General features: G+C 34.3%; 1 protein-coding gene across 14 annotated transcripts in view; it reads right to left on the reverse strand.

Moving 5' to 3' along the window:
• The window catches only part of SUPT3H (SPT3 homolog, SAGA and STAGA complex component), a 605,022-nt gene that overhangs the window by 202,319 nt on the left and 389,308 nt on the right, over window positions 1–13,395 (reverse strand). For all 14 annotated transcript variants that reach the window (XR_007401138.1, XR_007401139.1, XR_007401140.1 and 11 more), the window contains one exon: window positions 10,093–10,232. Coding sequence is in view for 11 of the 14 variants with exons in the window: in XM_049092126.1 (XP_048948083.1) it covers window positions 10,093–10,232 (140 nt within the window). In the remaining 3 variants the exon portion in view is untranslated. The remainder of the gene's footprint in view (window positions 1–10,092; window positions 10,233–13,395) is intronic.

Below are 13,395 nucleotides of genomic sequence, written 5' to 3' on the forward strand. Positions count from 1 at the left end.
TCAATAGACCTCATTATCAATGACTGTCTTCTATTTAGGTGGAGAGTAACTCCAAAAACAAAATGTCTCTTTTTCAAGGACTTTTTAAAGGGCATTTAAAAGTAAGACTTAATAAACACTTTAAAAGAAAAAGATAAAATGCCCAAACTTAATATTTATTACTTATTTTAAAAATTAACCATCATGCTTAAAATAGTTTACTACATGGCTATATTAATTGTAGGGGTATGGCTAAACATTGCCTTTTGTAACTGAGTATAAGAGCCAGAGTAGTGATGGTAATAATTAATGAATCATTAAATCAAAAATCTCATACTTTATCAATATAGTACATGCGGCAGATAAATTCAAGATTTTATTTAGTTATTCATGAGAGTCATAGAGAGAGGCAGAGACATAGGCAGAGCGAGAAGCAGGTTCTTTGCCCAATGTGGGACTCAATCCCAGGACCCTGGGATCATGACCTGAGCTAAAGGCAGAAGCTCAACCACTGAGCCACCCAGGTCCTCTAGATAAATTCAAAAGTAACTTTTGTGAACCTGGTGATTTGTTTGTAAATCATTCTTTAGTTTTGGAAGGACTGAATGAAACCACACTCTCCAATTATATGAAGTACAATGAATGGAGAAGCAAAATTTTCATGCCACAAAAAATTCAACAGTAACTTAAGGCACTTGCAAATTCAAACTATTTTCCAACTATAAATCAGCCAATACCTGAAAGATTTTCCAGAAGAGGTATCTAGTGTATCAGAGAAGTGAGTAAGGTTATTATTTGAAGATGCAAAATTATAAAATCTTATAATAGCAAATAAATGAGATAAAGTATGTAATATTTACTGCCAAATGTTGTGAATTGGTCAACTAGGTAAAATGGACCAACTGTCACAGCTGATATTGGTTATTTTTTTTTTTCATTTTATTTATTTATTCATGAGAGACACAGAGAGAGGCAGACACACAGGCAGAGGGAGAAGCAGATTCTTCGCAGGCAGCCCGATGCAGGACTCCATCCCCAGACTCCAGGACCATGCCCTGATTCGATGGCAGATGCTCAATCACTGAGCCACCAGGGTACCCCAGTATTGGTTGTTTTGAAACAAAATTTGCTGATTAAAGCTGTAACTGATGCGCAGTGTCAGCTTGTAGACACTTCTGGGACACAGCAAAAGTCAATGCTGAAGTAGTACGATTAGAAGAACTTCTATAGCTAAAATTGGAAAAGCCACTGTTATTATAATTTGAACAGGAAGTTATTTGAGCAATGAAAACTATTAGCAACTGAAAAGTATCTAAAAAAGACCTGTTGAAGAACTCCTGGTACACAAAGTTCGTACAGGTACATAACTAATGGTAATGTCCTTTTTGCAATTCTCTATGAATCAGAAGAAATGACTGGTTTTATATACCTGGAAACTGCATTCTTTAAATAAAACAGAAAAAAAATGTTCAGATCATCCAAAGGAGAAATTAATAATATTCACATACATTGGCTACAAAATTAGACCTATTTTAGTTATGTTATTGGATATTTACCAAAAATTTATAATGTTCAAAGCACTGTGCTAGGTACAAAGGATTGGAAAGTAAAATAGGTCCATGCTCTCAAAAATCTTATTTATTTAGTAAGCTAAACTAAGGAAACACAAGGAGTTATAATCTATCACATACTAAAATGCCTGAATTTAGACGCTGCCAGATGAAGAAGGTTCAGCAAAGGGGAGAAAAGTTAACGCCTGTTTAGGGAACTACAAGTCCAAGGAAATTTCTTAAACAGAGTGTGTTATGTGTGTGCACATCCATGTTTTTGGGAGGGAATACTGGAAAACAGGAGGATTGGGAATGGTGAGAGATGAATATGAAAAGGCTATTTGAGACCAGATTAAAAAATTTATTAATATTATGATAAGAAGTTAAGACTCTTCTGGGGAAAATGGAGAATCATGAAAAGCAGAAGACTGGCAAGAATTGATCTGCCTTTCGGACCAGCCATTTATGAAAAGGATAGTTCTCAACAGACATCCAAACACCATGGAGAACATTGATCACTAAATAGTTATAGTTTAGTCTAGAATTATTTCTTTTTTTTTAAGATTTTATTTATTCATGATAGACAGAGAGAGAGAGAGAGAGAGAGAGAGAGAGAGAGGGAGAGAAAGGCAGAAACACAGGCAGAGGGAGAAGCAGGATCCATGCAGGGAGCCCAATGCAGGACTCGATCCTGGGACTCCAGGATCATGCCCCCCAGCCAAAGGCAGGTGCCAAACCACTGAGCCGCCCAGGGATCCCTAGAATTCTTATTTCTAAATGAGGAATTCAATGATCTAGGAATAAGTGTAACTGCATTAAACAGTCTGACTGGCATGATGTCATGAAGTGGCAGCAACCAGAACTCAAGGCAGCGCCTGAACATGGATGCAAAAAAGGAATAAAGGGAGATTATCTATACCAAACAAGCAATGATCTGTTAATTCCATGAAATAAACTACAGCATTAAAAAGACAAAAATCTTGCCACAGGATACATTTATTTTCATATTTAGAATTACGAACTTGTTGAGATTAAACCAATTCAGATAAATAAAAGCCAGACTGTGTAACAACAATCTGCCCACCTACTGTGGGGAATGTGGATGAAGAAGAAAGAATAGGGAAATATAATCCACAAAATATTCAGGGCAAAAATATTTTGGTTATTACAACAGCCACAATTTGAGAACTATAAACATTAAATGTAAATTAGTGGTAAATCTTGTGGTGTTCTTAAATTCAATGATATTTTAAAACTCTTCTCTGCCAAGGTGTTTTATAAACAAGTTGGTGGACTGATCTCTAAGAAAACCCTTGTAATGTATCTTTTAAAAGAGAAGGATATCATTTTAAAAAGAACAAACTGAAATTATTTGAGAAAGAAAATATTGATTGATTCCATAAAAACCTAATTGAACGGTATAATCAGATGTGTTAGTTAAATATCCATTTATGCAAGACTAAACACAGCAGCCCAGTGAGGCCTGCACACATGCATTACCACTAGTAGACACAAATGTTTAGTTTGCAGTGTCAGTGTGTATCTTTACCCTCAAAAATGGTTGTCTGTTTTACTAAAAATTGAAACTCCTTTATGTGGGAAGGTGGAAGTGAATGGCAATCACTGTTCCTTTATTTTACTACCAATTTCTGATTTAAAATATTCTATCCCCATAACAAAAGATACTTGTGGGTATCAAATTCTAAATCCTGATTTGGATCAGGGAAAGCATGATTACTATGAGTATTGTTTCAATACTGTCACCATGTATTTAGCTCCCCAGTAGTCTAGGGAAAGGTCAGTGAGAAGAAATCTTTTAAATTTCACCCAGAGACTAATAGCAAAAAAATTCTAAATAGGTCTGAGAAAATGGGAATGATACTAAAATTTTTATCATAAAGATGGTAGTCATTTGGCCAATCTTGCTCTAAATTTTTTTTATAACAAAGCATAACCCAAGAGATTAAACATCTTGCAATAACAGAGAACAATTAAAAAAAACACACAACAAAACCCAACTACTTCTAGTTTCACACCTAATATATGGAGTGCTCTAATTAAAGCAAAAGTCTGACTCTACCCTCAGAGCCTATAGTACATATGGTTAAGGAAAGTCTAAAAGAATCCCTTAAGAATCCTCAAATATGTTACTGTATTAAGTCACAGAATGATAAGGACTTGGGTAATTTAGGGAATGTTCTATTTTTATAAGATCTCTAACTTTTTGTGTCATTAATGAAAAATCTCTTTCCCAGAAGACACCTTCCTCAAGTTTAGACAAGCTTTTATGGCAATGAATATATAGATATTTACCATTACATAATCAGAAGAGAGCTCCAGCTATGGCTACAAAACAGTTTCATAGATTCCAAAAAGTCAGGAATGGAAATCAGTTTCAGAGCGACACTTTATACCTATTTTTGGGTTCTCCTAAAGTCATGCAATACTCCCTCTTTTTCAGTTTCTAGGCCAGAACAACATATACTAAATTACATTAATTCTACTCTGTGTATCTGGAATTATCAAAGGTTTTTTGGGGGAGGTATTTCTATTAATATCCCCTAAAGAATGATTTCATAAAGTATTTTTCAATTATATAACCAAAAATTACCTTCAAAATAATAAGCAGACATACTAATGTATTCTCTTGATGAATATCTGTCAGAGTCCAACCCTGACATACTCCAGTTTCGGGTTTTAAAATGTACCCTAGCTCTGTTCTATTTCATGCCCTCTTCAGCAAACCACACTGGTGCTAATTCTATGGCCCTGCCTGAAGCTAGCCATAACAATTTCTTAAAAAGTAATGTGCTTTACCTCAGAATTAACTCAATTTCAAATAAAATAGCAAGTGAAAAGAAAATACAGGGCTCCATCACACAACCGATAATCCACCAAAAAGTTTCAAAATTCAAGACCAAATAGAAATGATAATAACAAACCATTTATTGAACCTGTATTCCCCTTAACAGGGCATGCAGTCATCTCTTGATTTGCCAGTTATCACAACAGGGCTATGAAGGCAAAAGCCATATTTTGTCTGTTTTTATAGTAATAACCTCAGAGGGCAGTAGAGTGACTTACAAAAGAGTCTCAATGAATAAATACCAAATGAGTTTAAGAGCGGAAGGAAGGATGGATGATTTGCTTGAATTAAAAAAAAAAATGATTTCTACTCATTCTACATGCTGTCTCTTAGGGAAAACTGCCTAGACATCTGAGCAGACTCAAAGTTGTAATGCATCACTCTATCCATACTTGCTGTCATAATGTATGATATTCTACACTCACAGACCTTTGAGGCTGCCTCTCCAGCATTCATTTCTTTTTCCTAAAGCTCCAGGGATGCATATCTTTGTGAGGGGCTGAATGCACTTTCAGCTTTAGGGAACATATGACTTAGGCTAAGCCAATTAGAACATGTCATCCTACTAGCTGCTGGGAGTGGTAGGGGTTTCAGAAGATCTCATGACTTAATCATTTTCAGAGTCAATCTTGGACAAAGGCATTCTATCATGACCTAGAGCATTAGTGTCCCTGTGAGATCAGTCAGCCCAAAGACTAGGCCAACAAAAATGGAAAAGGACAGGAAAGAGAATTATAGGGAAATGTATAAATCCAGTGACATATTGTGACCCTCAATATCAATCCTTGCTTGAAGGCAAACCTACCTCTAGTTGTTTACCTTAACTATTTCTTGTTTAATTCATTTGGATTTTTTGTTCACTGCAGTCATGTGAAAATGTTAACTATTTTAAACTTCTTAGATCAGTGTTATAGCTCTGAATATAGTCTGTATGACATTGTACGGTTATATTCTCCTATTCCTCAATTGTAGAATATGAAGCTAGAGCATAACCTTGTAGCACCATGCATAAACTAAACACTTCTGATGAGGGAAAAATTAAAAGGTAAACTATAGAATAAGGGAAATCAATTGGAGATTAAAAGAAACATAACATAAATGATAAATATGTAATATCAAAACAGCATAAATTTACATATTCAATTTACTTGATGATACCCACTGTTAGTTAGCATGTGGGTATATATCCTTACAGTCTTAATTTCTAATGTGTGACACATTCCTTTATCATTGGGTAATAATGTTCTCTCTTGTCCCATTTCCACCATTATAAAAAGTAGGTGAACAGCCTTGAGTGTAATATGCATATGATCAAAATTTCTGAAGAGAAATGACCAAATGTGGGTTTACTGGGTTGAAGTATATGAAGGCTTCTAGTTGACATTTTTAAGTACTTTCTGATTTCTATCAAATTTCATTTCCACCAACAGTTAATGTGTACCCAATTTCAACTTACACTTGACTGTTTTATAAACAAAAATGGCATTGGTTCATTACAAGCAAGCAGATCAGTCATTTTTATTTCTCTTTCTGTGATTTATCCATTATTATGCTTTGACAATTTTTCTACTGGAATGTTTTCTTATTGGCTAAAAGAGCTATATAAATATATAATAATATATTATCACATTTTTACATTAGTTTTTCAATTTTGTCTTTCTTTTTCTGACATATACAAGTTATATAATTTTTAAAAGATTTTATTTATTTATTTATGAGAGATACAGAGAGGCATGTAGAGACATAGGAAGAGGGAGAAGCAGGCTCCCCACAAGGAGCCCGATGTGGGACTCAATTCCGGATCCCAGGATTACACCTTGAGCCAAAGGCAGATGCTCAACCTCTGAGCGACCGAGGCATCCCCAAGTTATATAATTTTTATATCAAATTTAACTGCCATTTCCTTAGTGGTTCTTTTTATCTCCAAAATGGGCTTTCTTTTCAGAAGACTTTAATAGATTTTATTTCCACTATTGAAAAATTCATAATATATACTTGCATATAAAAGCCTCTGAAACGAAACATCCTAGAAGAAATTTCTTCAAATTCTTAATTTAGGGTTTCACAAATTTATTTGAAAATAGACCCTCCCACACCCCCACCAGTGGACCTGTTAACATCTTGAGGAATAGTTCTTTTAAAGCTTGTTTGGAAAACAGAGGCCTGGAAAGTCCTTCCACATCCCCAAATTAATATTTATCTGTGTTTATTTCTATTTTTTTAATGGCTTTACTTTTTATACATAGTGCTTTAATCCACCTGAATTTATTCTGACACAAGTATAAGGTTACATTGATATGGAGGTTTCTGTTCTCTAAAGAAAATAGAAAGTGAATTTTGTCCAATGTCTTGTATTACCTCTGGATCATACGAGTATTCTCCTCTGACCTAGTTATTGGGTATATAACACTAACATATTTTCTAATATTAAGCATACTTGATTTCATGAAAAAAATCTTAGTGGGTCATAGCACATTTCTTATTATATTACTGCCAATTTAAAATTGCTAATATTTTAAGATTCCTGCATCCATATTCATAAATGAGATTATATTATGATATTAAATATAAAATTTACTGAGTTTTCCTTATTTTCTTTACTCTGAGATAGTTCATACAGAATGGTAATGAACTCTTTTATAAATGTTTACTTTTATTGACTTGAGGATTAGTCAGAAGGTAGAGATCACCCAACTTTTTAAGCATTCTGTTTACATACCCTTCACAAACCTAGTAGTTTATTAGACCAGATATTTTACTCAATTGATGATAAAGTTGAGCTTCTCAGGTTCCTTTACAGTAGAGCAGCTGGGTGTTAGGCAAGGCTCTTCTGTGAGTGCCTACAGTTACTATGTTAAGAAAACCCAAAGTTGGGGTACCTGTCTGGCTCAGTAGGGTAAGTGTCTGACTTCGGCTTGGGCCATGATTTCAGGGTCCTGGGATCGAGCCCCTAGAGTTAGGCTCTGCACTCAGCAGGGAGTCTGTTTCTCTCTCTGCCCCTCCTTCTCTTGTGCACACATTCTCTCTCTCTTGCTCAAACAAATGAATAAAATATTTAAAAATAAAAAGTCCAAAGCCCCAAAGCTATCTGCAGCTTTTTGTGACCACTCTCTTGGCCTTTGGTTGACACAGCCACATTTAATTAACACTCAAAAATTTAGAAAGTAAGAAACAGATCAACAGTAAAACACACCTGTGTCATTCTGGGGTGGAGGTTAAGTGGAGGAGTTGAGAGGAGTTGTGATCATTTATATGCATTATTATGCTTACCAAATTCCCTTCTCCTTCCTAGCCCCTTAAAAGCAATTCTGAACATTATTTAATCTTTATTTGATAATTTGGAAGGATCTTCAGAGACAGTGGATCATCTCTACTATACATATACCCAAGTGTTAAAAATTTGGTGCTGGAGGGAAACTAAAATAAGGGTAAGAGTTAGTTCACTGCCATGATGAAGGACAAGCAAGTAGAAATGGAAGTAAAAATCCAGACTTTTTCTATCTCGAGTCATATAATATTTAATACTGATAAAGTAAATTATGAGCAAAACACAAAGCCAGGCACACATAGAAATCACCTAAAACAAGAGGAAAGACTCATTTTTTTTTGTGTGTTGGCTCAATGCTTTAAGAAAAAGCTAGGATCTCAAGTGAATTTTTAGGTCCATAAATTTTTTTCTCTTCTAAATTACATTTAAATGAGAAGAAAAAGAAAGCAAAACAATAATAAGCTTTGTTGGTAGGTCTATACCATTTTCATACATTCTTGGGAAGAAGGTAGCAAACGAAATTTCTGCAACAGTAAGTGATGCTTAGAGAAAAATGAAATCACAGAGTGATGCCAGGACTGATTATTCCACTGCGCTTTAAAAGCAGAGATTGCAGTCTGTGAGTCCAAAGTGGTTTCATATGGACTGCTGCAGTTGTGGTTTACGCTTGAAACTATAACCTGTCAAATTAGAAGCAGGCAAGGCTGATGCTCTTAACGGTTCTACTTTCTACTGTCTACAGTTATGTCCATAACTTCAGCATTTTTTATTCAGTTAAACTCTGTTATTTGGGTGAGTACAATCTCAAAACTGCTCTTTGTTAGCTTGGTTAGAGAAGATTTTAGTTATGATAGGAAGCTTAAAGAACTGTCAATCTGATTTTTATTATAAATGTAGCTGACTTGCATTGTTACCACTTTTACCAACTGTTGATATTTTATTAAGCCTAATTACCACTATGTAATATATTACTACAGGGAAGAGGTATATAACTGTTCCCAAGCTTTTCCTCTCCTGCCTTTCCAGATATTTTATTGATTTTAACTTGTACCTTATTGACTCATCATTTTTCTAAGCCTACAGTAGCCTACTATTATGAGCTTAGTGTTACAGCATGCTCCATTTCTTCTCTGCTCCTTGATTGTGGAATGCCCTTCCAGGCAGTGGGCTTGGTTGACAGAGATTTTCCCATCAAAATTGAAAAGCCACTTCTTCTATTTTATTAATGTTTCACGTAGAGTCCTTCCTTAATGAATCTTTCTTAATGCCCATTAGTGTATATAAAAATGGTTTTTTAAAAAAGCATAAACAATATTTGCTCTCTGTATAATGCATCATAAATGAAACCATGCCACTAAATAATCATATCCTGTTTAGTCCATAATGACATCAGAAGTATATGTTTATCATCTGCTTTGGACAACTTAGCATGATTTTGGCCCACGGCGAAGTTGAAATAAAACCATTTGCAGTTGCCCCAAACCAAGATAACCACACATTTCTAAGGTAATTGATACCTAAAAAAGAACATTGCCTTTAGATCACAGTTTATGATCTAAGTATACTAATTCTTTAAAGAAGGTTGTTAAAGTTTATAAAGAATGTATGTCTATAAAGAATGTATGTCTATTGGACTTCTTCCAGAATTTAACATGAAATAATTATATTTTTAGCATGCATAGAGATTATGATAAAGCAGGCACTTAGCATGATCTTTTGGAGTTCTGGAATTACCTCTCTTGCCCAATTTAAAGAGAATGGGAAAAATTGAGATTTTTTTTACATATAAAAGTATAATAATAATAAGAGTGATAAGAATAATGCTCTGTATTTTGGAAGGCACTCCAATAAAATCAGTCATTATTTTTATTTTTGAATATATATCTAGGGAAACAATAATTTTATGAATAGATAGCTTAGGCAAATAGAAGGCACACAATTTTCATATTTGTCGTGAAAACATATACAGGAAATCCAAACACATGTTACTACCTTTGTGTTACAGGGTTATGAAGCATGTAATTGCCCTGGATACCACCTCAGCTACTAAATCCATTCATAGCCTGAAAGATAGCTCTTCATGCTATGTGTCAAGGCAAAAGCGGGAAAAATGACCTCTGTCCACAAAGATAACAGGGGTGATCTGGAACAAAAAAATAAGTTTGGAATAAAATAATATCAGTAAAAGTTAGAACGAGCAGGAAGCTTATGGAAATCTCAGACAACTGAAGTTGTCTCCCAAAGTTATTTATGTGTGAAGGCAGAGTTGGACATCTTCTTTTGGGCTACTCCACCATACCATGCTGCCTTTGAACATACAACCACTGTTCTGGGCAATTCAGACAACAATGAAAGAGCCTAAGAACAGAACCAAATGGCATAAGCGGTGCAATGGCTATATTACTGTAAGAGGGAAGAGTATACTGTACCTCCATTCTTTCTTGTTTAACTTCATCAATCTCATCATCTTCAAACATTGCCAGGAGTTCTCCTGTTTGGTCAATAGAGTTGAGAAAATCTTGGGCGATTTTCTGTCTTTTGTTTGCATTACTGCTGCCACTCAATTTGTCTTCATGAACATAAGGAAAGGAAAAAAAATGCTTAACACTCAATACCAATCATTACATGTATTGAATACTGCATGTGAAATTCAGAATTGAGAGTTCTATCAAAATAATCTTTAAAGGGAGAATCTTTGCATCCAAAACAAAAGCATAAGCCATGCAGAATTAAATCATTTATTTGTATCAAAAAACTAAATTGTCACTTAACATAGTAAGTATGAAGGGAAAGATTAAAATTCCTTAACAAGATGCCTGGATGACTCAGCGGTGGAGCACCTGCTTTTCGCTCAGGGCGTGATTCTGCAGTGCTAGGATCAAGTCCCACATTGGGTTCCCTGCATGGAGCCTGCTTCTCCCTCTGCCTATGTCTCTGCCTCTCTGTGTCTCTCATGAATAAATAAAATCTTTTTAAAAAAATTCCTTACCAAGAAAAAAAAAAAAAAAAGAGAAAGGAATTCTCTCACATTTAGAGAAAGATTCCTGCTATAGCAAGCCTAATTAAGAAAATAAATAAAAACAAAGATATACATAAACAACATCAAGATTGAGATCTGAAATTAAAAGGAGAGAATATGACATATTTTGCTGTGGCAATACATTTCAAGTGTAAAGGGACAAGATCTTACTCTTTTTCTCTTAAGAGGTAAAAACCATCATACTTATTTAAAAGCAAAATATAACTTTAAAAAAGTTATTGCAAAAGGTCAGGAAGGAGTGTGATATTGCAATAGGTAATTAATAGCTTAATACATAAATATCAGTGTGAATTAGGGAGAAAAAAACTGTATTATTTTTTTAAGTTATAAAATACATGTGCAGATACCAAATAAAGAAAACCCAAATACTTAGGGTGAAAGCATCCAATCTTTCACCATTAAGTAGGAATGTTTACTGTGGGTTTTCCCTACATGGCTATCTTGGTCAGTTTATAGACTATAATAAACATATAAATATATCACAGTCTGGATCGCTGAAAAACAAATATTCCTCACAATTCTAGAGGCTGTAAAGTCCAAGATGAGGTACTGGCAGGCTATCCTCTCCTATCTTCACATGGCAGAGAGCAAAAGCAAGCTCTCCTGTGTCTCTTCTTGGAAGGGCACTAATCTCATTCATAGATGCCCCTCCCTCACGACTTATTCTGGTTTTCACATGATAATAATACCAGTCTTGTAGAATGAGCTGGGAAAGGATTGGTGTTAATGGTTCTTTAAACATTTGGTAGAATTTATCATGAAGTCATTTAGGCCTGAGCTTTTCCTTGGGGAAGTCTTCAAATTACTAATTCAAGGAATTTACTTGCCATAGGTCTACTCAGGCTTTCTATTTCTTCTAGATTCAGTTTAAGTAGTTTGTGTTTTCACAGGATAAAAAGTAGATATTTATAGAATTGGTTATATTAATCATTGTATTTACCATTTCTACTTCTTTTCATTTCTTTCTTTAATATGAGCAGCCATCTTGTGTCACTCCCTCCTCCAATACGGCTTTGTTACTACCCACCTCACTTATGTTGTTACTGTCAAATATATTACATATCTACATGTTATAGACTCAACATTTACAATTATATATTGTTTTATACATTGTTTTTTAGAATCAGTTAAGGCAAGAAAGGAAAAATATGCAATTATATCATCTCTTATATTTTACCTGCATTTACCTTTACAAGTACTTTGTGTGTGTGTGTGTGTGTGTGTGTGTGTGTGTGTGTGTGTGTATGGAATCAATTATTGTCTGGTGCCACTTGCTTGAGCCTGAAGAACTTACTTTCATATTTTTTACATGGATTTGCTACCAAGAAATTCACTCCAGTTTTTGTTTATCTGGGAATATATTTTATTTTGCCTTTACTTTTAGAAGATAGTTTGACTGGATATAATATCAGTTTTAGGTATATGGTATAGTGATTCAACATTTCCACACAATATCCAGTGCTCATCATGACAAGTTTATTCCTTAATTTCTTTTAATTGATTTTTTTTTTGTGAGACACTGTAAGCTTACCTTCCTTTTGATCCTTAAAAAAAATTTTTTTTTTCTTTTTTCTTTAAACACATTTATAGTAGCTACTTTGAAGTTTTTGTGTGCTAAGTCTAATGTCTGGGCCCCCTCAAAGGCAGTCTGTGTTGTCTGCTTTTTGTTCCCTTTGTTCCCTTTTTTATGGATTACACATTCTTATTTATGTTTTTTTTTTTTTTTTTTTTTTTTTTTGCTTCTCTGGTATTCAGTGGTTAATGTTGTGGAAAATGGACATTTTATCTTGTAGCAATTATAAATAATAATTCCCTCTTCTTTCTATGGCTTGTTGTCATTGATTGCTTATTTGGTTGTTTATTTGTTTAGCGATTTGGCTAGACTGGTTCAATAAAATCTTTTTCCCTCACAATATGTGGCTTCAGAAGTTGTTCTTCAGAGGGCACAGCTGTGAGCATGCAACTGGTCTCCTCAATACTTGAATTTTCTTAAATATGTACTTCTCCATTTGCTCTATACCCTTAGGACAATTTCAGGAGATTTTAAACCATTACTTTTTAAGATTTTTACCAGTTAAATGTGGTTCACTGGGGTAAGAGGTTATCCTTCTATGGCCATTCTCAAAGTCCCACCTTAGCCTTAGATATATTTTACTGGAGTATTTTATCTTATAGGTTATATATCAACTATTTTAAAACTTCATATGCACAGAAAACTAGAAAATTTAAATGAAAATATAGATGAGATTGGAAATAAATGAGGAGAGGACATCAGACTGATATGTGGTGTTAGTACAATTGAATATTAGTCTCACCGCTCTGAGCTTCTTGGTGTTAAAAATTTGGTATTAAAAGCTATTGTTTATTCAATGCCAGGGATGTATCAGGTGATTTTCATACATTATGTTAAATTCTCATGAGAACTCCACCATGGTAAGTGGTATAATTTTTGACTTATGAGAAAACTGATCCTCAAGATCACATAAAGAGAAAGCAGAGAACAGAGACTGACTGAAATTCAAGTCTGTATTCTTTATGCTCTCCAAAAATGAAGTGTTTAAATTCATCTGGAGAACTGTTCTTTAGAAATTCTATCCTATGAGAATTGCAGGAATATTAAATAGGTAACACTGACTAAACATTGGACGAATTTTTTTTCCTTTCTTTTCTTTCCTTTCTTCTCTCCTTCCTT

The sequence above is a fragment of the Canis lupus genome, chromosome 12, assembly GCF_003254725.2.
Source record: "Canis lupus dingo isolate Sandy chromosome 12, ASM325472v2, whole genome shotgun sequence".
Taxonomy (NCBI): domain Eukaryota; kingdom Metazoa; phylum Chordata; class Mammalia; order Carnivora; family Canidae; genus Canis; species Canis lupus.